Source organism: Nestor notabilis, unplaced genomic scaffold, assembly GCF_000696875.1.
Source record: "Nestor notabilis isolate BGI_N333 unplaced genomic scaffold, ASM69687v1 scaffold13782, whole genome shotgun sequence".
Lineage (NCBI taxonomy): Eukaryota > Metazoa > Chordata > Aves > Psittaciformes > Psittacidae > Nestor > Nestor notabilis.
Window position 1 is genome coordinate 9,998 of NW_009918441.1, and position 24,485 is coordinate 34,482.

The 24,485-nt window shown below is 38.6% G+C and overlaps 1 protein-coding gene across 1 annotated transcript in view; it reads right to left on the reverse strand.

Moving 5' to 3' along the window:
- Positions 1–324: 324 nt before the first annotated feature.
- Positions 325–24,485, reverse strand: part of MYO10 (myosin X) — a 127,498-nt gene continuing 103,337 nt past the window's right edge. Inside the window, 16 exon segments of the mRNA XM_010009706.1 lie at positions 325–613; positions 893–1,084; positions 1,454–1,906; positions 4,427–4,547; positions 5,452–5,588; positions 6,188–6,395; positions 8,051–8,348; positions 10,095–10,218; positions 11,434–11,591; positions 12,739–12,933; positions 13,387–13,529; positions 15,595–15,650; positions 16,426–16,519; positions 19,850–19,945; positions 22,231–22,474; positions 23,748–23,871. Coding sequence (XP_010008008.1) covers positions 503–613; positions 893–1,084; positions 1,454–1,906; positions 4,427–4,547; positions 5,452–5,588; positions 6,188–6,395; positions 8,051–8,348; positions 10,095–10,218; positions 11,434–11,591; positions 12,739–12,933; positions 13,387–13,529; positions 15,595–15,650; positions 16,426–16,519; positions 19,850–19,945; positions 22,231–22,474; positions 23,748–23,871 — 2,754 coding nt within the window. The 3' untranslated portion in view covers positions 325–502.

Here is a 24,485-nt window from a genome sequence, read left to right on the forward strand (position 1 = left end):
CAGGAAGGCTGCCAGCAGCTCTCCAAGAAAGTATACCTTGCTCTTCTTCCCTCCCCCTTCCCACATGTGTACAGGCCAGTAGGTTAGTGCAGAATGGATAAATGTAACTTTGTTTTCAGTGTTCTGAAAGGTCAAAAAAGAAAAAAAAAATCCTCTTAACAGTTATCAGCAATTTTAGGTCAGTACAAGTTGGGTTAATATTGTAAGGCACTTATTACTGCTTGAATCGCAGCGGAACAAGTCTTAAGGCATTGGTTACATCAACTGAAGATAATAATGCTTTGGAAAGTTTCGAACGAGCCAGCAGTTCTAGTATGTGACTATTTCAGCTGATTTTCCCATCCCTGCCCTGTGGTCTTTCTAAAACAATGTTTGAAGATATTTTCCGTGGAAACTCCAGTTCTCAGTTAGCTTGTCAACAGACGTGATCAGTATCATCAGGTCGTTTTGAGGCCAAGCAGCGATATGTTCTATTTAGAGCACAGAAGAACTGGTTTTGTTTTCACCTGGCGCTGCCCTGACTTCCATGACTACTCACTGATCGAGAGGTGCTGTAGCGTTTTTTCACAATCATACTGATGTAAGCTTTCATCAGCTTTGCAATGTCAACCACCTGCCAAAAGAGTATAAAGAGCAAAGTTCTTAGTAAAGTAACAGTATGCGGATGAATTTCTTTAGACACTAACAATATAAAATGGTCGAGCTTTCAACAAAACTCTTTTGCGATTAAACAAGAATACTCAGCACTTCTACCCATCTCGTTGTGTCTTCCCTTTAGCTTTACAGGGATCTCGAATAGATCTGTAACATTTAGAGCAATTACTTAAATTACTAAGTAGCCTGGCTATCAGAATAGGAACACCGCAATAACAAAATCCCTTCTTTCTCTTACCTCACTAGTTTCAAAAAGCAGTTCTCTTTCATCCACCACGATCTTGTAGGTGTTGGCAAGTGGTGCACCAAATGACAAGATATGTTCATACTGGAACACCTCCAGAGGCCTGCCTTCCCCACGCTTGTAGACAGACACTGCATCAGCGCTGACTCCAAGCCACAACTCTTGTGGGAATCCCCCTTCTTTACACTAGAGGAGAAAATGTAAGTTAGCAGCAAAGGGAACAGCAGGAGCCACGCAACCCGTCCTGTTAACATTCTTGTCTGTAACAATTTTTTGACAAGTGCATACTGCTTATCCCTCTTTGAACACAGTCTTTTACACTTCCCAAACTTGTTTGCAAACCCATCAGGATAGCATTCTGTCCCTCTGTATTTTCTGGTTAACTAGTAGATTTAAATAGTTACAGTGCTTGCTAACAGGTGTATGCTTTTAATATCTGAAATTTTTTTACATCAGCTGTCTGAGCATTGTGGTACCATATTTATGGTTTCACTACTTTGTAATGAAATCACGTATACAGGATAAACTGTAGTTTCAGTGTTCAGGAGGTCTTACCTCTACGTCAAAAAGTGTTGAACCATAGCCAGGCCATTCCTTAATCAAAGCCATATACTTTGCCATAGCCTGCTCCTGGTTCATCCTCTGGAGTTTTTTCCATTTGTCAATAATACTAGTCCTGGAAGCTGAGATTTCTTCTTTGACCCACATGTCTAACATCTGATCCTCCTCAACCTTCTGCTTGCTGACAGAGCCACTGCGGAAACTCCTCCGCAATGTTCCTTCAAGAAAGCTGGCTCGTTTCTTCTCAGCCTTCTCTGCTGCAGTAAATGTTTTGGTAGACTGTGTAATGCGAGACTTCAGCTTTTGCAAGGGATAGACTTCCTCCATTTCTGGCACGGTGGTATGCAGAGTGTAATCTCCTTGAAGGTACTGAAGACGCAAAGCTGCAAGGACCTGGAGAGTTTCTTCAGGGGCAGGATAATGTCCTCTAATCACTGCTTCATGAGCCTATCAATCAAGGGGGGAAAGGTAGATTTTATGTACAAACAAGTCTTTGAAAGGACTAAGAGAGAAATAGGAAGTAGATTTACTGCCAGGCAAACCCAGGATCTGAAATAAATGATCCATTAAATAAATCAAAAGTGCTAATTCTCTTGACAAATGTGTTGAACAGGGTTTACCAGAAGAACTGCGAGGCAACTGCGGAACTTGCTAAATGGGAATTACTGTTGCTAGTACAGCCCCTGGTGAATTCACGTTTATAAAAGCAACAGAATTACATAAATAAATAAATAAATAAATAAGAAAATGTAAAGGGGAGAAAATCAGAATCTAAACATCGGATTGGGAGGAAGCCATCTATGTTCAAGGACATTAGAAAAATAGCTGTCTAGTTTTACTTCCTGCTATCAATGATCTGGCTGTGAAAACTGATGTTTCCAGCCAAACAAGCAAAGCCCTGGGACAGCTTTGTAATAATCCTCACTGATGGGAAAGCAGTAAATGGATCCCAGACAAAATTAGTAAAATATTTACATGTTATAGCAGTCTGTAGCATCAGGGATGAGATTCTGAACCAAGACTTTGCTTTAAAATCCTAGCACTTTGCACACTCATTCAAATCTTTGGAAATGTGCAGCAGCTAGGATTTTTTTAATTTCTTTTCATATGATACCAGTACAGGAAACAAACATGCCTCATGCCTGGAGATGCAGAAATTGCAAGCAGTTTAGAAAACACACAGAGATAATTCAGATCTAAGTAAGAGCTAGTGCATTTAGATGTACGCTTAGGATGGAGAAAAAAACCTTTAAACATGCAAGATGGTTTACCTGAGATTGTACATGTGCAGAAGAAAGAGCTATCTTGTTGAAATGGAAGGACAGTATTTTAATGAGAAGGAAGAACTGAAAGATTTTTTTCAGTGCCTCATGAGTTAAAAGATTCAGATTTTAAGATAATGGAGGTTACAGAACTAAAACTGATGACAAAAGGGAACTTTCTTAATTGGCTGAAAGAAGTTGATGACTGACATCAAAAGCAGACAATTAGGAAAAAAAGAACAGAACTGATGTTAGAACGTAGTAAGTCACCACTTTGAGCTATTGCTATAATATTAATTGTAGGGATTGAATGTGCTATGCTTTGTAACTGAAATACTGTTGTCCTGGCAAGACAAACCATTTGGCTAAACACCAGTCAGAACAGAATGCTTCATGAAAACAATCTGCTTCAGCAAATGTGCTTGGTTTAGCTGTTCATAAAGAGAACTATCTAAATCTGCCTCTTAAACCAATAATGTAATGTAAAATATCTGATGTAGAGCTCTCATGGATTTTCTTCATGTTGTTTGAACTTCAACCCAAAGCAGAGGCATTAACTGGCTGACTCTTCTCTACGTAAAAACAGTCGGTCAGAATGGCAGTGTTTCAGGGCCCAACCAATGCAATCTATTGCCCAGATCTTTCAACCAACAATAAGCAGTTCTGGATTGAGCTACTGTAGTAGGCTCTGGAAGAAGACTTTCGCTAGACTCATGGTGTAATATGGTGCCTTAAAAGCCAAACTGTGAACAAGGAAGAAATACTCTATTACAGTCAAGGTATTTCTGATCCTGTGGAAGGGAACAAGGCTTCATGCGTATGAAAATTGAAATATGTCAGTTCTTGGTCACATCAGGCTTGCTTACCAACAGAACATCAGTGTCTTGGCATTGCAAATAGCCTTACATAGAAATCTTTATCTGTTTCTAGTGCCCACCTGAAAGAAGCTGTGCACTGGAAGAATTTTTAGCTATTTGAAATATAGTATAAAAGGAAAAGGTCAGTCAACAGTAATAAATGCCATCCATGAGAGTTTCTGAGCAACTACAGGACTTCATATAATAGAAACTGAACTGCTGAAATACTCAATTTTCATTATAAATCAATTTCACTTATTTATGTTTTTCAGTATGTCTTCATCCTGAGCTCAGCACATTAAGTGGATTTCTGCTCATCACAGCTATCTTACAGTTACTGCTGAGACTGGACTGATTTAGTTTACTATAGTGCCTATAAAATCAGCTTTTGATTTCAAAGAGTAAAAGCTATTGTTCAATTAGTTCTGTACAGTTGCCAACATGGGTCTCTAATAATTAATTTGCTTGCCAGTTACGTATTTTTCACTTTATTTCTTGCACTTTCTTCAGAAAATGGATTCATACATGCAAAATTAATAGCAAGTATTATCCTTTTTTTTTTTTCATGTGGCTTACACCCAGTTATCCAATTTTTACCACTATACATAAAGCAATTCACAAGTAGTGCAGAAGTAAAAAAATCGTAACACTAGGTAACTCACATGTGTTTCACTTGTGTCAGGATAAGCCTTTTTAGACCACTGAACTCCTTTATTTGCACTTGATGCTCGAACAGTAGTGCATTTAGTTAAACAGAAGCATAATCAAAACTCTCTCTGTGCTGCCTAGATCACTTGCTTTTTTACTCCTCTTAAAAAATGCCTCAAACCAGAACCTCTGTTCTTTACCTGCTCAAACATAAAGGCAAATTCCACGCTATCTTTTGGAACATTTTCTGTGTCCAGGAAGCAGTAGAGCTTGAAGTAGAACTTCCAGTGCATCTCCCCAGCTTCAGCAGTGGCAGCAAGCCTGCACAGATATGTGAAGAACGAGAGATAGATCCGTGAAATCAAATTCCTTTCTCTATTGACATCTGAAGAATCTAAACAAGGCATTCAGCTGAATTTTGCTTTGTTACATCTGCTATCAATCCGGTATTGTTGACAGGAGCTAAGCGCTTTCCGCAGTTATATCTGGCTGATGTCATTTGGGGTGGCGGTAGTGGTGTGTATTTAGAAACTACAGCAACATCTTACAAATGCTGACTCAGTTCTCAGTCAACTATTACTAACCCAAATTCTCTTAATAAACTTTTATTTGTGGCTCAGTCAGGTGTTGATAAAAGCAACACTATTAAGTCCTGTTATAAAATGTAATTGCACAACAGTTCAGACATTCCTTTTTCCTTCCATTATTATGTAGATAAAGGAGGCCGATTATCATGCACGTAACATAAGGACGACAAACAGGTATTGAGGCTTGTATTACGTTTTCTTACTAGAGTCCTATAGGTGGTTTCAATTTTACTGATAAGAAAAATGTGAGCTATACTGTGGTGACTTCCATGTGAAGTTAGGTAATGGGCAGTCAGGAGTTCAGCCTGGAGTTCAGTTCTCCCAGTGCTTGGGCAGCCATAACGCTAGTAATGGTGGAAATTATTTGTACTAGTAGAAAGGAAAATGTGGAAATAGTGATGAAAAATATCACTCTACTGGTGTCAAAACACAGAAAAATCAAACACAAGTGAATAGGTGGCTCATTAATTCCTTCAAGAAGAAGATAAAGATGCTTTTGTTCCAGGAATGGCCACGTGTCATACAGCTACATCATCACAAACAAGCACGAGAAAGAGAAAATTCTGAATGTCAATAATGCTGAATTTATTTGATTGCTACTTGTTAGAGTGGTGAGAGAGAAACAGAGGCGTACTCACTTTTCAAACTTTGCCAAGACATCAGCTACAATGGTTCTGCTTTCAATTGCTTTATCAGTAGTTCCATTGTATTCAAACAAAGCGAACATGTTTCTGCTATCCTCCATGGCCAAGCCACGAATTAACTTTTCAACCACCTAATGAAAAACAGCACATGAAAAACCATAGCACAGAAAAGGAGCACCACAGAGTAAGACAAATAATTAGAAGAAAATTTAGAGCTAGGTTTTACATTAGGCTAAAAATGTTGGTAACATGTTCTTATCAGCAGTATTACCTGCTGTCAAATCCCACTTTAATTTTTACACTAAGTAATGTTGATTCTTTCAGAATATGTATGTGCTATCACCTAGCCTCATATAGCTCATGTATTTCACCAACTCAGCCAGAGTCTTCCATAGAAAGCAACTTGGCTCTCAAACACACCAGTATTTACTCAAGTTATTCCAGTAATGCCTCTATTGAATTGCTTAGCCTTTCCTGCAGTTTTTCCTGTAAGAGCGAACTAGAGTTGGGTGATTGTCTGCAGAATAAACACAAGTTACATAGCAGGGATTTCTTCAGAACACACTTGGGGGTTGGAGGGAGAGCTCTGTAAGCTCTCCCTCCCCTGAAAAGAGAGATCGGTAGAGAAGCCCCAAGGGCTTCTGAAGTTTAATGCTGCACTGCTGTCTGGAACTGGTACGTAAAGGGACACGCTGATTTTGTGCCAAAGCCATTCTGTCACCACTCTCACCTCTCCAGCTGTAGTGTGCGAGTTGATTGTAATCTTACAGGAGCCCCCACCATGGCAATAAACTGTGGATGTCATCTCCTGCCTGCTGATCAGAGCTTCTATTTCATCCCGCGATGGTACAAACTCCCTGCATTTGGTTTTCTTCAGAGATTCATAAGTAAAAAGTGCATATTTCTCCATTTCAGTTCCTGGAAACTGGTCACGAACCCTGTGAGACAAACATTACTACTTTAAGCTGCCAGTCTGTGAAATAGAAAGTTTTCTTATTTGAGAATGTTCGTTTTTCCAAAAATACTTCTGTACCCAGTATGCTATTTAATTGACATGGTCAAAGGCTTATCTTCACTGTCAAGGAAAGTGTCTTAACTTGTGGTTTAGGGTGGGATAACTTACATACTTTCATCATTTTGTTCTGTAAACCTAATGGAAAGAAAAAAGTGAACTTTTATCATTAGCTCCAGGAATTTTGCAATGACTCAGATTTGACAGCAAACAAACTATGAAAATCTTCTTTAATCAACTCCACTTTTTGTCAGGAACAGTTCTTGTATGAAGACTAAACTGCACTCAGGTACTACACCAAATAGCAATAAAACATACTTGACTGCACCTTTTTGTATTAGTGTCACTTAGGATACTTGATTTCTATTCCTGATTTTCTTAAAGATTCTCTCTAGACCTTACTGTTCAGCAGTTAGTATTATAAGTATTATATTAAAGTTGTTAGTATTCACTAACAAACAACTTTAATGAACTCAGTTATTGAAAACTGTTGAATTTGGATGGCTTTCAATACAGAGTGTTTCTATGATATTTCCAGTGATAAAATACCAGATTCTTAAGAGCTACTAAGGTTTAATTGTTGTGAAAAAGTTCAGTGATTCATGATCTACAAGGCATAAAAAGATTATTGCAGTATTACAGAAATGCTGTAAGGTGCAATCTACAATATTGGAACCAACCTACAAATGTATCAGCTGCGATTTTTTTTAACTAGGAGGCCAGTTTATGAGCTGAGTTAAACTGAAAAACTAATCAATGTTGGATTTTTTTAATTTTAACAATATAATTTATCAGAATTTTAACAATATTATGTAAAGCGATTGAGATTTTTCACTGATCTTACTTTGGTTCAATGACGTATCTTTAATACAAGCATTTTACAAATATTTATAAAATAATTAGATTTAGCAAAATGATTGAAGAAGTCCATGCTCTGCCAAAAATACAGACAAAACTTTAAAACTACTGACAACAGTTTGTTGTTGGTGGACTAACTTCCCTAATGACACACTTTGCATTCTTCCGCTGCATCACATCAAGAGGAACTCCACATTCCGGTTAATGCTGAACTGTCAACAAGGGTTTATTATTTGCTCAATGGTCACTAATATCTTCAAATTAGATTTGCAAACAGACATTTTTACCTCTAACAGATCTTTAAATAAGATAACGTTCTTCTATGTGCATGATGCATACCTTGTAAAACTAAGGTAAGCAGGATAAAGAATTTTTAGCAGGTTGATTTGGACAGCTGAGTACAGGACCTGGGGGCTTGGGCTGCAAGTCATTTAAGCAAGTTGATACAATTACAGAAAGCTCCCCTTTTGTCAACTGTAACAAATTGTGCACTCAATCTTGTGGGATATTGCTTGTTTCTTCAAATTACCACCTAGATAAATGCATACACACATTTCCTACAACTTCTTTTTCGACTCATTGTTTAGCATAATAGTTCACTAAGTGAATGCATCTTCAAGTCTCACTTCAAGATAGGTATCTAAACACTGTTACAAGTTGTGGTGAATAAAACAGTGAGTGAATAAACTTATTTTCGTGCTTTAGGAATTCAATGCTTCTCACCTTTTGAGATGGAACTTGAGATATTTGAGGATGCTGCGACTTGGCAGAAATGTGCAACTCATGCAGGTGAGTATTTGCCAACTGTAGAGGTTCCCCACGCTCCCAGGGTTAGGCACTTTATTGGTCTGCTTGATGAGCTGACAGTAGAGCTCATCTCGAAGAGGTCGTAAATCATGTCCTGTTTGGAGGATACCCTGGATTATAGGGATGGGATCAGACATAGACTCCAGCTGCTGTAAAGAGTTAAATATCTTGATGGCTTCATCCTGCAGAGTTGTGTAGCCTTTGTCTTTCAGCACTACAAAAGAAAAATAGGGAGAAAGGTGTTTAGACTGAGATACAGAAGAGAAAGCATTCAGGCTTAATATAGGAATTGCTTAATGCTATTCTGTGACCCTCATTATGCAGGATGTTAGAATGGGTCTTTTCCATTTCAAATGTATGATGCATACTCATTTTATGAGTTAATTTGCCACTGAGGTTTTTTCCAAATTTAATGAAATCCCACTTTGACATTTTCTGACAACGTAACTTAAAAAGTCTATCTTTCTTGATCAGTTTTTTTGATGGAGAATCTTCCTTCTGGAGTGTCTATCCCTTTCCCACTGTCACAACGAAGTGAAAAATCTAATCAGATCATAAGTGAAATAAAGCATGACTGTGTTACGGAAAGTGACAAAGATACATGGCATCACTTCTGTCTACAGCAGTAGCATTTCAATTAAACCCAAACAATACTACTGAACTAAATCATTGCCATGACACTGCCACTTGCTTTTCGAGTGCTGGAAAAGGTGATGATTGTTTTTGTGCTACAGGTTATTCAACATCGGCGAACAACTTTTACAGTCTACACAAAAGAACCACGCAGTTCTTGGGTTCGAGAGATGGAATAGATTGTTCTGATGTCTGAATCAGTCAGGCCTACTAACCATCAAAGCACAGAAGAGTACAGATGTATGTTATGAAATTTCTAACCTGACATTATATTATTACACAAAATAACTAGAATTCAACTGCAAGTCGAGGCCATAACTAAGCATCAGTCCATCTGTGGAGCTACATTTAATATTAGGAAGACTTTGGCAGGAATTCCACCTCAGAAGGAGCTAGATGTTCCTGTCCATGGGGAATAAAGAGCAACCATGCTGCACTCCTCCATGGGACAACCTGCTCAAGGGCCAAGAAGATCAGAACTGTGCCTTGCCACTGTACAGGAGAAGGGGTAAGAGAAGGGAAAGGTTTCTGTTAGGATTTTCCTTGTCATTTGAGCAGAAGTATATCACCTGAGTTACCAGGAAGTCTTACCTGAAATAACTTAGCTTTTAATCAACTCCTACCTACCCTCTTCTCAAGGATGAAACTTCTGATTTAAGTCATACCTTGTTTAACATACAGTCACAAAATAAGATAAGCAAATTCATTTAAAGACACCAAATTCACAACCATCAATAGCTCTGAATGACTCATTCAAAACAGATTTCTAAATTATCAATTGAACTAAGGATATTAGAAGACATGATTACATCTATTTCAGGAGAAAATGGACCATTACTTTTTAAAACCATGTCCACCCAAATGTTGTTTCCCATAAATAACACTTCCCACCACAACTTAGGAAACTAAAGCTTGTTAATCGGAAGCTGTGGCTGCTGCAGCTCCTCACATGGGGTAGGAACCAACAATGATTTGAGAAGGAGAGTATGATTCAAGGACACTGAATGAATTCGGTTTAGTTGCTTATTTCAGTGGAAGGCTTTTCAAACTCAGTCTTAGCTGTGTTGCTGAGGGTAACAAACTCATAGTACAGCAACAAAAGCAACCTGGCCTTCTGTAACACCTGTGCAGGAGCACCACAAGCACATGGATCTGTGCTAGACAAACTACTATTCCCTGCCTCCCAGCAGAGAAGAGGGAAACCTGTCTATTTCTGTTATAAACATGTATTTTGCCTACTGTTACTTTGCTATGGCCTGCTGACTAAAATATCCTATCTGGTTTAGTCTTTCATAAGGAAAAGTGTTTCTATGATTTAAAAACTTACAGTTTAGATTGATGTCCCCATATGGCAGTGGCAGTAACGGTGAGTGCAATGGATGATGAGTGTAACGGAGAATAGGGTTTCTCTTATAAATCTGTTCAACCACATCAGCATTCAGGCAGTTTTCCTGTTGGGGTAAGAGAAAAAGTAGGATTTCGGGTCCACCATAAACAATAACGCAATGCTTTGTGCCCTTAGGTTGGCTGTTAAAAACTACGTCATCAGTGTTACCAACACTATTTGGTGCTAAATCCAGTTGTGGGTACTGTGGCTGCCAAGGCACTCTGCGGGCTATGAATGCTCAGTGTTTGCTAACCTCAAGCCTTGCATAAGCTTACTTTATCTGTGTAGTAAAAAGCAAACCACAGCAGAGCTGCAGGAGACAAAAATGAAGTTTCATAAAATTTTCTGAAGTGTGTTTTCATTTTACATTCATTTTTAATTCCAGTTATGAAATACTGGAGTACAGTATCTGTATTCAAGTTTTATTTTAAAAAATACTTCTCCAGCATAACTAATAGGCCTTTTCAGTTAGAATCTACAGGAGTTACCATAACAAAATAGTCCAGAAAAACTGCTGCTGTAAACTTTATGTACCCAGTCTGACATCTAAATACTGTTCTTTGGCCAAGTTTGACAGATGTGTGTCCACTACCTTGTATCAATTGTGAACTCCCACATACGTTTGTCTACTGATCTGAAGAATAGCATTTGTAGTCTTGGAATTTAGGAACTGATACTTCATTTCCATGAAAGAGGAGGTGGCACTCTAAGGGAAAAGGCTGGTAGAGTTCTTCCCTCTTGCATATTAGCAGATCTCCAGAAGGACATTCTCTGCCTATGCATGCAGCATCTCCAACAAGACCATAAAGCAGTAAGCATTAATTATGTTTCTCATCACGCAGAGACATGAGATGCTTAGCCCATGCTATCACAGAACAAGAAAAGAACCATAAATAAAAAATACATCACAAGAGCTGTCTAGCCCACATCCTTGCTGCTTCTCACTGTGGACATGGCCAAACAGGTCTGCTAACTCATGAACCTGCACACTATGCTCTATTGCCATGTATAGCAACCTCTGTCAAGTTACACAAACCAGTAAAACTTGTTACTGTTTTCACGGAAAAAAGTTCCCTCTCTTGCCGTCCAAGTTGCTCTTTTACTCTTTAGATAGAAATTCCTTTATCAGGTCAGTGAATACATTCAGGTTCTACAATTTTGGTCCATGCCACTCTGCGAATAACAGTTTTCTGCTTTATTGCCCAATATGGCAAAGCCAACATAAAAAGGATTTAAGCAACCATTCTTTCCCAACCCACACCCTTCTGCTTGTGCCTACCTTAATATCCTGAATAAGTTGCTGAGTTGGGGTATCAATTGGCGCTTTTGTGTCAATCACATTCTGGATGGCACTTGACCAGCGGGTTGCCTCATTAAGCAATTTTGTATAGAGACGGTAACAATGTTTGCGTCCATATACAGTTACATTCCAATAACCTAGCACAACAGTAAGAATTATTAATTGTACAAGCCATAGCTATAAAAAATACCCCAAATTCTATCTGAAAACAGCTGTAATCCCGTCAGACCCCATGTACTACATTGTGGATCATGCCGGCAGTTTTTCAGGAGCTAAGAAGTTGCCTGAGTACTTAAGTATTGTAATACAGATACTATGGTGTTAAAGGAGATTCTTTCCTTTAAAAAAGCCTAGGAGTAATATCAGAGTACAACCACCATCATGCAGCCTCCCTTTTTATCCAGCAGTTTTAGCAAAACTGACCATAAGACAACACTATGGAATGCTGTTAGCTACTTGTGGCTTATGGGCTCTCCTTCTCCAGTCCTGTCTGTAACAGGAAAAAATGAGACAGTCTTGCTTTGTACATGAGAGTCTTTCATTGTCTGTGGCACACGTACAAACAGGTATAAAGCATCAATTACTTTTTCTGTAAAAAAGTCATTAATTTCACACCAATGAGGTGACAACTATGGTAGGAAGATCATTTCAGTTCAAATTCTCTCTCTGCATCATTGTATGGGCTTTTTATGAAGCAGATGCAATTAAAGAAAATCTATTTCATCTTTCACTAGCAGAAGCCTCTTTGAAGTGTCAGTGACCTCAATGAGATTATATAGGACTGTCAACAGTCACTTGTTATTTGCAAATAGCCATTTCCAAGTTGAAAACCGGTTTTGAATACGCACAGCAGAGCTGACTCAGGTACAGCATGTATGTTAGCACAAAGTGGACTCTTACCCTAGATGTCCCTATAACTTGCTCCACCAAAGTTAGTCCTCATAGTTCCTCAGCACATAAAATGGTATATGAGGAGAGTGCTGCCCATATGTCTTTTCCCAGGTCTTTGATGTGTAAACGTAAGTGTTCATGCTAACTCAGCAGCAGCGTCAGCCTATGATAACTTGGATGTTGGTGAGAACAAATTTTACTCCTGTATACATTACCACTGCTGTTTTTCCCCTAGGAATTCCCTGTAAAATGCCTCAGTGATGTAGGAACCTGATTTGTTCATCAAACTGCAACCATAATAATCCATTTAAAACGTTCTTATGTGCTGTTTGTTGCATGACTAAGTAGTAGGACAGAAGGTATCTGAGTACATATTTGAAGAACAGCGATTACCTGTCTCTTTGAAGATTTTTTCATCAGGTGGGACCACTGAGCAGAGGCTGTTCAGAACCAGTGTACCCAATTTCAAAGCATTTTTCTCTGAACTCTTGTAGTAGTCCAAAGAATTGTGCGTCAAAACAAACCAACGCTTCTTTAGTTTTAATGAAGACATCTTCGGGTTGTTCTTTACTTCCTTGTGTAGCCATCCTGGTAAAGACACAATTTGAATCACACGTTTTTTAAAACAGAGTTGCACAAAATTAGGTTGCTAGAAGTTAAGTTTTATACTTTCAACAACAACAATAAAAGATGTGAACTGTTTAGTTCACATTAAACAACTTTGAGTAAAATTCTCAATCAGTGAAATGATGAAGATATAATAAAATTAATATGAAAACTTTTCAACTTTCATATTTACCTTAAAAAAAAATAATCTTTTCTCAACTTAGAAAAATGCTTTTGTCATCATTACAGTGTTTTCTACATGGCACAACAGGAGTATAATTTTAGCTATATTAATTTGTAAGTAAAACTCCACCATACAAAGATGAGGCTCTGACACTCCTGTGCTGGCACATTATCCATATTGTATTGTGGGAACAATCTCTTTGAACCTTAATAGATGTTATTTACTTTGTTATTGCCCCACTCTGTTCTTACCCCTCACAATGAATTCTTGTCCCTCCACTCTAGTGTCCCCCTTTGACCTTTGGAGCAGGGTTATCCAGTGATGCATCTCTTCAGGAGTGTCAGCATTACAGTGAAGAACACGATTAGCAGTGATAATCACAAATGAATTTGGTCTATGAAAGTAAAACAAGATTGAAAAAGCTTTTACAATCAACATACATACTGTCTATACCTTACTCATCATAACCATATATACTGTCCATTGCCTGCATTTTCTATTCAGACAAAATCCATCCACCTCTAAAGCATTTATTTCAACACCACTAAACCTAAAATAAAAAAAGAAATAAGAAGTAACAGGCATTTGAAAAGACTTGGTTATGTTGGATTCACACCAAAATGCTAGGGCTCTGAATGGTGGGAAAGTTTGCACTAAATTTCAACTTGTCCTATCTCAAAATAAATCTATGGTGAGAAAAACCTCCAATCTTTAATCAGCTTTGGATGTGAATCAGAACTCTAATTCAGGGTCAGGCCTATTTAGAGTGTCTGCTTCGGTAGCTACATTAGCTAAAACAAACTTCAGTTTACAAAGGCCTATAGTGAAGCAGCATGTGAACAGAGTTGCTTTTATTTTTAATGCAGTGCAACCCGATTTGCATAGAGTACAATCTATTTTTAATGAAAGTCTGGCTTTTACCCAATCCTACACCAGGATTCACTGAAGCATGAAGAACTAGCCCAAGTGAACTGTGCTTATGGGTCTCTGGATTAGAGCGGCAGGTTCTTCAGCCTACCAACACTTGCTTTAACCCTTTACCATTACTTTTTTCATCCTGGAACACACAGTTTTTTAGACCTGTATGGGATGTAGAAAATGGGAACAATGCAGGCTGGGCTACCCCATGCTCTAATCTAAGGTGTAAAAAAGGGTAGATCAAACTATTAGGAGATTATGACCAACAAAAGCCAAACTTCCAGGCTCCCTTCTCCTCAGTTTAGGAAAATGACAGAAGCCCTGTTCTTGGGATTCATTCTGAACACAGGTTCACAGGGCTCTCTGCTCAGCTTCTCTCCTTTGAGCTTCCACTAGTGGCTTATATGTATCAAGATAAAAATAATCTATTCTGCATTTGTCAAATTAGTTTCCTAGTTGAAAAACCTTCCATCACTGATTTAGATTCAGAGAACTAAGAAAAACCAACCAAACCCAACCCAAGAAAAAGAATCCGTGTGAAAAATGCTTACAGGAGAAATGCCATTCCAACTTAAAATTTTGAAAGTTCTGGACATTTGTGTTTTATTGTTTAGGAAACCTAGGCTTATAATCACTGCTACTTATGGTGTCGAGGCCAAGGACAAAACAGTAACTTATACCCAGCTGTTTCACACATGGGCAATGAGGAGACAGGAATGAACTCCTACAGTACAAACAGCACCTCACAGCCAGTAACCTTATAAGCAGAGTCATAGACTGAACCCAGATTACTTTTTATTCCTCAAAACACTGTGGCTAGTTCAAGAACTAAGAATATCCTGACAGTTATTTTTTATGCTGCATTGTCTTCCTTGTTACAAGACATTTTTATTCTGGGAAATAATTCTCATCACTGTAGGATATAACATTCCTGCACGAGAAGCTGAACAGAAGAATGTTAAAATGAATTTTCCTGCCTATTATATTGCTAAAGGACTGAAAAATAAGCTGCTCTTTTCCAGGAGCATTACTTGTATGATTGAAAGTAATATTTAATCTTTTACTTTCGGATCACTTTAGTAACTGAACAGTTCATATTCAAAGTAGTGTCAGGGAAGTTAGTGAAGCCCCAAATTTAGATTAGATATTAGGAAAAAAATCTTCACTGTGAAGGTGGTGAGGCTCTGGCACAAGTTGCTCAGAGAAGCTGTGGCTGCCCCATCCCTGGCAGTGTTTAAGGCCAGGTTGGATGGGGCTTTGAGCAGCCTGGTCTAGTGGAAGGTGTTCCTGTCCATGGCAGGGGGGTTGGAACTAGATGATCTTTAAGGTCCCGCCCACCCCAAACCAGTCTATAATTCTACAATTCTGTGATTCCTATTCCATGTTTTAACATGTGGTGTTTAGTACTCTCAAAAGGGAAGCAATAATGAATCACTTTAATGTGTGGTTGATCAATAGCACATAGAGACTAAAGTATAAAGCATCCAATTTTGGCTAGAGAAAGGAGATAAAGAAAGTCACCAGGCATGGTTCTCACTTACCTATCTGGATTGTCAGCAGCACAGACAGAATCAATCAGTCCTACATCGAGTGTACCCTATAAACACCCAACCAGAAAAGGAGGAAGACAGTTACTATTACATTACTCACAGTAGTCTTCTTGGAGATGGGTGAAAGGAGCAGCAGCCAAACGAAATGCAGATTTGGGTATCAGTTTCTCTTAACCATTAAAACTGCTAAGGGTAAAACTAAAAGACTCAGATAAACAGTTCCAGTAAAAGATTATCTCTAGTTAAGCTGGAGGCAGCTCAAAAACTGCTCGCTCTTTTCTATGCTTCCAAACCCGTTTGAATGTTTCACCTAAAAGTACTATCCCAACGTCAATGGCATTCCTTCAGAACAAACTTCTGAAACCATTAAGCAGAAGTTTTTATTTCCCCTTGCTTGATATTAGGTTCCAAATGTATTCCATTTATTCCCAGTGTATGTTGTACAGAATGATAAACACAGTTTATATGCAGGACCAGAGAAATCTCGTATTTTCAACTCTTGGGTTTTTATTTTACTCATTTACTATAACTTTGCAAAACTTCAAACTCACGCAGAAACTGTGGTTTGGTAGGGAACCAGACCATAAAAAACGCCCCTAAAACAACACTCATTTTTCATCAAGGTGAATGATGGGAGACGAATCAGAAGTCACACTCTCTTCTTGCATAGCTACAGGACCAAGGACATGGAGCCTCTAGCCAGCTTCAGAGCTACGACCACATGTAAGGAATCCTAGGTTGTGACTCTCAGAAACTGCGGCCACCACAGTGCCCCTGTTTTCTAAAACTATTTGCTTTGAAAAGTTTCAGATTTAGACTTACCACAGCATTCTGTGGATTTGCCTGCTCATCATGCATCTCTCGGATCTCTTGTTCTGTGGACGCATGAACTTGACTCAGTACACTAAACCACTGGCTGTGGAAAGAAAGGCAGCAGTATAAGTAAAACATTGCTTCTGAACAAGCCTTCTGTCACCTTTGTTCTGCAGAGATCTAGCAGGTTCTGCAGGTTTCTGAAATTGCTTAAGATTCCTTTTTGTCAACATGTAGAAAAGCGGCAAGGCTTTATGTTAGTTCAGGTAACAATGGGTTCAAGCAAGCCCTTCCAGATCTCCCATCCAAGCTCATGTCATACCCTTCTTCCTCAAGACAAATACCTTCTACAAAAGGTGGCATCTCTGAAAAGCTGGCAGTAAGCATACTGAAATATTTGAGTGCTTAGAGAGTACTTGTAACACATTCCACATATTTCATCTGGGAAAAAAAAAATACATTTCTAGCTACACACAGTGCCTTTAATGGGAATCCCAACCTTCAGATTGTAAATTCTGCGGCACTGATAGCGTGGCTGGTAATAGTTTCTTACAATGATACTTCCACAAAGACCACCCAAGTCCATCAAGCCGTCTGAGAGGGGAAAAAGAATAAAACCCCCAAGCAAATATGTCTACATTTTTTTTGTTGCTTATGGAACACTGGAAAAGCCAGCTACTGGAAGGACCAGTGAAGCTGAACCAGAGCTACTGTGTGCCACTCCAGTGGCCTTGTATACATCCATAACAGGAAAAGTGGCAGAGAGGTTTCCAGTACTCAGCCCCTAGTGCTGAGCAGCAATTGCAGGATTTAATTCCAACCACACCTTCTGCTTCTGGGAAATCTCTACCCTTCTGGCACTTGTATGTGATAAAGCTCAACTGCTCTAAGCAATCCCACTGAAATCTGAGGGCAGAGCTTGGCCTATTCAGCAGGTTCCTGAATGCCATTCTTTGAGATAGGAATTTGCCATTCTAATGGAAACCACCTGGGGCCAAGTTTTCAAAGAGCTGAAAAGCCCAGCCTTTAAAACAGACTACTCACTTCTCTGCAGAGGCTCCTCCACCACCGCCAGGTTGAGGAAACAAATGCAAAACTACTGGATTTAAATTTAAAGCTGTCTTTTCTGCAATTACTTATAGTCACAGAATTTCTGCCTAGGACACCGAAATGCTGCCTCCTTAACTCCAGCATTCAGAAGCCAGCTGTTGCCGATAATGTAGATAATCTAGAAACCAAACTGGCAAAATAGCTTGATAAAACCTGTGTAAGTCTGTCAGATAGCACCATCACTGCCATAACCTAAATACTTTCTAACAGTTTGTGCTTTCATTAGAAACAATCCAAGGCATGAAGAATAATGAAGATTTAGAGTGCCTGACAATAAAGAAGATGAAAACATTTAGTTCCGATTCTTTTGTTAAGACTCAGAGGTAACCACAGAGAGGTTGTGCTCAGCACTTACTTTGATGGATGTAAGACAAGGTCATTGAAACCCCTTCAAAAACAAGAGAAGGGTCATCTACAGAGAAGGAACCGTCAGCTGAAGAAAACTAAACCTCAGCTACCAAAAATTTCCCACTAATTAAATTCAGCTTTCCTTTTTGTGCTCAGGAATTGCAGATGTATTGAAATGTCAATCTTCTATTTAAAAACAGAGAAAGACTTCATATAGTAATAATTTATTATTGGATTTTAAAGAACAATTCAGACTTTTCATAATTTCATGTAATCTTTGTGTAAGCAATGCAAAGGAATTAATCATGGTACTTGGCAAAAGACGAAGGCAGATTTGACTCTCCTTTAGCTTTCTTCCCTCTCAGGACCCCCTTTGTCTTTCAGCTGAGTCCTAGAACCCAAGAACAGGGAAAAAGACAGACTAGGGGTTTGAAGGGAATAAACCCTCAGTAATGGCCACCCACAGAAGCATTACTTCTCTCCTCGAACAGATTTCCATGATCAAAAGAGTAATTCCTCTTTTGGGAGGGTCTGTGGGAGGGGGTCACGTCTCTCTTTGTTTTTTTCCTTAATTTCAGCAAAAAGCAACCTCAGATCATGATTTAGCCCATGTTCAAAATACTTTCTTCAACAGCAGATCCAGAACCACCACAGTCCAATAATTTTGTACTTCACTTCTAATAATGCTGAACAGTAACAAAACTTTGACTTAACTGCAAATCCTTACACACTGCAAATCCTTACACACATCCCTCATTAAAGGCTTCTGGGATGAGTGAGAAAAAAGAAATATGAAATACACAGGTAAAAAGTAATTTAATCTGGATGGTGTATTATGTGTGCTATACACAACAATAGCCTATAGAGTCTCCTCCATGTTTAAGAAAAAAAAAATGAAAGAGATGCATGACAACAGACAAGTCTTTATGCTGATAATTTCTCACTGGTCCCTAGGGCACGTACACAAGCTTAACAGAAGAGACTTCAGCTAAGCTTTCATTTTAAAATAAACTCACATGGCAGAAGAATCTTAACAAGGACTGCTGGAAAGCTCATAACTTGTTTCAAGGGTAATTTTAAGGATGTCTAAAAAATAAAGAATGATTCTGCACTGTAAGCATTGCTAAATTTATACTCGGGGTCCTGTGATACAGGTAGGTATGGTACCTTTAAAAAGAATACAATACGAAGCAACTTTCAAGACTTCACAGCAAAGTAATTCAAGTGATGTTGACATAGCCATTCTGTATTCTGGCCTAGGGGCAGCAAGGCAGTGGGTAATAAGCTTTGATTACTGAGTTCACTTTATTCAAATGCCTGATTTTTATGGGCAAGCATATTATTATCTCGCATGAACTGTAGTGTGGGGATTTTCTTTCAAGAATGCACTGAAACTGATCTGACAAGTCAGGCTGGCTCCTCACCTGCCAGGCTCCCCCTGCAGTTTGATATGGATCCTTTAGCAAGAAAAGCAAGACTCTTCTTAAAAATCAGCAGAAAGGAAAACACTCTCTTGCACGCTCTTCTTATTCATGAACAAGCTTTCACCCTAAAATCCAGTCACCCCATCACAATTTTTATCTGAAAATATTCTAGGCTCTGCTTAGGCAAACAGATCCCAACCTTAGAGAACAGTACTTTATTTCAGACAGATTGCAGGGTCTTAAATACTGATTTAATCTATGCAGCTAAACACAGCAGGGTAATGTACAAGACAAGCATCAATGGCTGATGGCTGCCTCTCTACAGACATACTGTATTTCTGAACATTGCTAGTCATAAATGGGTAACAGCCAAATTCTGTGAAAATTTTCACTGGCAGTCTGACTCTCCCTGCTAATGTTCTGTCATGGGATTTTTTAATCAGCAGGCCTTTCAAAAGTGTTAGATGCAATGTGTTTAACAGCCTGAATGTTTTGTGACAGTGGACAAACGAATGACAAGCACAAGTCAGACTGGCACAGAGATTTCATACCTTGCATCCTCAGGAGACTCAGCAATTAAGTGGTAGGTCCTATCGCCCATTATTAGATCAATTCCGTTTTCTTTTCCTGTGTTATCAACAATCTCTCTGATAAAAGAAAACACAAAGATCGAGCATTAGAGGTTGTCAACATTTTGAAAACTGTTCTGCCAAGAGGCTCGAAAACTACTGACACTTAAAATAACAGCAGTCAGCCTTAAACAGGTTCATGTGCAAGGCTCACAATGCAGTTTATCAGACAGTATTAATTCATCAAACTGTAGCTGTGTTTTCTGCCTATTCCTGTACAAATATCCTAACTATGATGAATGTCACTATACCAAGTTGACTACTCTGTTACTGTTTTTACAAGAACTAAAGAAAAGCCATTATCAAGCCTCAAGAGAGGCAAGGATAACTGAGTTGAGAAATGGATGTATTTCTGAACTGGCTGCATACACAAGTAATTTTTGGAGTGCTAAAAAGAAAGCTCTTGGAAGACTAAAAACCAAAAGCAAACAAAACCTGGATTCGTGATTCTGTGTGGTTGCGAGTCAGCATAAAGACAATTCCAAAGATGGCTTCCAGAAAAAGCTGAACACTCATCTGCTGAAAAATTACATCTTTCTAAAGTGTAGTTTGGACATCTAAGTATCGATAAATTAAGCAGCCATGAACTGCAAACCACAAGATTTTTAAGGAATATTTGAAATATTACATCAGGTTTTCCTGAAGCTTAAGAAATCAACTGGATTTCTTTTTTGCTGTTTTTACTGTATTTGTCTGAAGCTTATTAACTTAACTAGCCATACTTCCTTATCAGCTATACCATTCTCATAAATCTCCATCCTATAAACAATACATTCAACCTTTGCTTATCAGGCTTATTAGGACAATTTATCTGCTATTTAAACAAAACCTTATAATTCTGTCCTGTTTTCTTTAATTTGGTTTCTTTCCCTCCCTGTGTCCAACAGTGCCCAGCAGAATCCCTCCCTGTTCTGTGTTTTAAATGCATCACCCTAAGATCTATTTAATTGCACAGGGTCTCTCATGCGGAGTGGTGAAATATATAAGTTGCATGATGTGTTAGGAATGCACTCAGTGAATATTAAAGTTACCTACAAAAGTTATTGCTTATTTCTCATAACATGCAGCTCTTTAAATACAAGTACCCTTTCTTTTAGCTATTTTACACATAAATAGTAATTGATTGAACTTACAGTTCCAGTTAGGTTCAACAGCCTTTATCTGACAATTTTAAAGGTACATTCAGCAAAGAACTTTGATAGGGCACAGGCAATGAAACAATGTGGTGGCAACAAAAAAAGTTGGTTTAATCATATTAGAAAAATATGCCAAATACATGCTAGGGTACATGAGACAGAATAGTAGGAACTTCAGTGTCTATTCAGAGATTTGCTTGACAGCCAGCAGCCCGCTGGTTTTACAAGAGCAAGTCAGGATGCTCACTGAACTATTTACTTTGCCCTGCTTGAAACTGGGCTCAAGCCAGGACTTCCAAAGAAAAGATTAATATAAGCTTTCAATTTAGTTTAAGTACTCTGTTAAGTAAACAAAGTAAAATGGATAGTCGCAGATTGCAAGGAGCAGAGTGGAATGAAGTGCTACAGCCATTTCTACTTTTCTCTTCCTTGGAAGAACACTTAGGCACACTTTTATACAGAAATGAGACTACCAGTGTTAGCACACTCTAATTTTTAAATTTGTTAGATAATAAGAAGTTCATAAAGCACAAAGCTGAATCCAGGACACTCTTTAGAAGGAAAAATACCATCCCTTAGAAATCTGCTTTGATGCATGCTACAGGAAGCATAAAATTTTAAGGTGTAAGGAACTTCAGTTAACAAGACTTAAGTTTCTAAGTTAGGTTTAGTAATTGTTTTTAATTAATATACACATTTTAAAGACTTTTCTACCACTACCACAATTACTTCAAACATGAAAAAAAATCATAAATGCATACAGAAGATACAGCTTTGACCAATGGTAACTTAAATATATTCAGGGCCTATTAATTCCACCCTCTTCAATCTAGGTTTGCCTGCAGCTACGGACTTGGCAACATGCCCCAAATTGCCTTGGGAATCATTACAGACTAAGTAAGGCCTCTAGTCTGGGAGAAAGCATAGACGGGTTCATTATAGCAGCAGTTTTCTGAAGTATTTGGCACTGGCTTAGCTCTGAGCACTCTGTGGACTAAAGAGGGAGCCAAGTAAGGACAACACTTGCTTTCAGTAACTCCATCACACACACTTTCTTGCTTGCATTCACACAATTTGAAGGCAGGCACTCAACATCTTCCCAGATTAAGACCCAGGAAGTATTTAGGTGGAACTATGCCTAACATACAAAGCCCCATATAAACCTACTTGGCTGTTCGGACATCCATGGCACCCTTCAGCTTTTCTTCACTGTCATTTTCAAAGTACATCAACTTGGACTGTCTGAGAACAAACCATCGTTTCTTCCAGTTCCTTCTGGAAAGTGTAGATGATCCACCCCCCTTTTTGTGAAGCCAACCCTGCTTAAGTGCTTCCTGCTTGGAACGAAACCACAGGAAGGTCTCATCTTTCAGGACACACCAGCGTCGCTTCCATGTGTTTATTAAGCCACCTGGCAAGAGAGACAGATGTGGGTTTATACCTAGGTAAGAGAAACAATTATAATGTAAACCAGAAGCGGTGACCAAACTAACGCTGGAAGCTGCTGACCAACAATGCTGCAGTTAAACTGAGTCTCTGCTGTAAGCCACAAAACCAAAGATCTTACTTTTGTGTATCCTTAAGGCCACCAATATTGCTGTCTACCTTATAGATTACAGTAAGGCTCCACATAACAAACACATGCGTGTAACATCTATATAATTATATATACTCATACATATCATATATAAAAGTAATAAATTATTAAAAAGTTTTATTGAACGTGAGAATCGGATCTTTAACACTGTTTTCAATGTATCTCAGTGACAATCTAAGAAAACTTTAGTGTTAAATAAACTCTGTCCTCTCTCCAGGTTATTTGGGGGTAACAACGTTCAACTGAAACCCACAAAACCTGAAAAAGCTACACTTGAGAGTAGGAAATACACTAAATTGATTTCAGTCATACCAAAGTAAGTGTGGCTTTCAGGTAGACAATACACCTCGTACTGTAGTTACATCACAGCCATCAAAACTGTAACCAAACCAATATACTCCTGTCATTCCACAACTTATTGCTAACTATGTCAGAAAGTAAAAGCCCTGCTAGTGATGACTGCGTTATTTTTCACACAAACATAGCTGTGCCCAGATTCATCACTGTTCCTATACTACAGTGATGGCTACCAAAGATTTGTCTAAATTGTAATTCACTATCAATCATCAGAAGTTAAGACCAAGAATCTTAACCAGAGAATTCCTGTGCATACTCTTCCAGTTTCTCATGCCCCTTTGCCACACATATCCTTTTTTGTGTCTTTCAGGTCCAAAATGAAAGTCAGCTGAGGTCCGTAAAACTGGCCTGCAAGGTAGAATGCTGTCTGTGTTACAAGGTTTTGAGAGCAGGAATCAGTTTTCCTCAAAATTTGGCACATCATGACTTTGTGAGTTATTTTGTCCTATTTATACTAGATACTCAATTGCTTACGAGCCAACAAAGACATAAAATGAAACACAGGCAGCCGAAAACGTTGATGTTCCCTTGCAGAAGGGGAAAAACACTGCTAGATGTAAGCTACTACAAGTAACTTGATTTGAGAACAGATCAAATTTAAGTTAGATTATTTTTCCACCCCCCTTTGAAAAATAAGAAAATAGCTTAACTGTACAGGAATTGGAGTGCAAGGTATAATAAACATTTCTGGTTATTTTGAGTATTCAGTGAATCCTGATTCACCCAGTACCTTTCATGTACAGAAAGCTGTGAAAGTAGGGCAGGCTGACACAGCTATAGACTGAATCCCTCCGGTAGGAAAGTTCATCATCTGTGTCAAACCTGGAGTCAAAATCTTCTTCACTGTCTTCAAACTAGAGAAAAGAAGAAATAAAGGTGAAATGATCTCTCAGGGTAGAGTATAGAAAAAACTAGTTCAGGAGTCTTCAGCTAAAACATCTTATGATGTATTAGAAGGACAAGATTCCTCATTACTTTTTATCCAGCTAACAAAGGAAGGAGTACATCGTAGTAAGTTGCAGCCTGAACTGTTTGATCATACACTAGCCCTAATGTCATGTAACAAATCTATAAACCAGCTTTGTAGCTGCTTGGGAAAGTTATCCCCTTCCAAGAGCAAGGCCAAGGTATGCTACCTTGTGCAACCTCCCTCCATCACTGAAGTGCTTTGAGTAACAGTTTAGGAAAGACTTGAAAACCAAATATATTCCACAAGCTGTGGTAATAGCTGTCCTCCACCCTCACCCCAAATAATCGGAATTTCTGTTCTGTATCCAACACACGTCCAGAGTTGTGCAATAGGAAGGAGTCCTCAACAGAGACAGCTAAAAGTGTTTTTGTCTCAGGCAAGAACTGTCAACTTATCCGAACTACCAGGATGGCTCTTTGATGACTGGTTTTTAGTACATCAACCATGATGGATATTTTATTGTCAATGTTTCACTTCTAAGTAAGTCAGTCCTGCTGA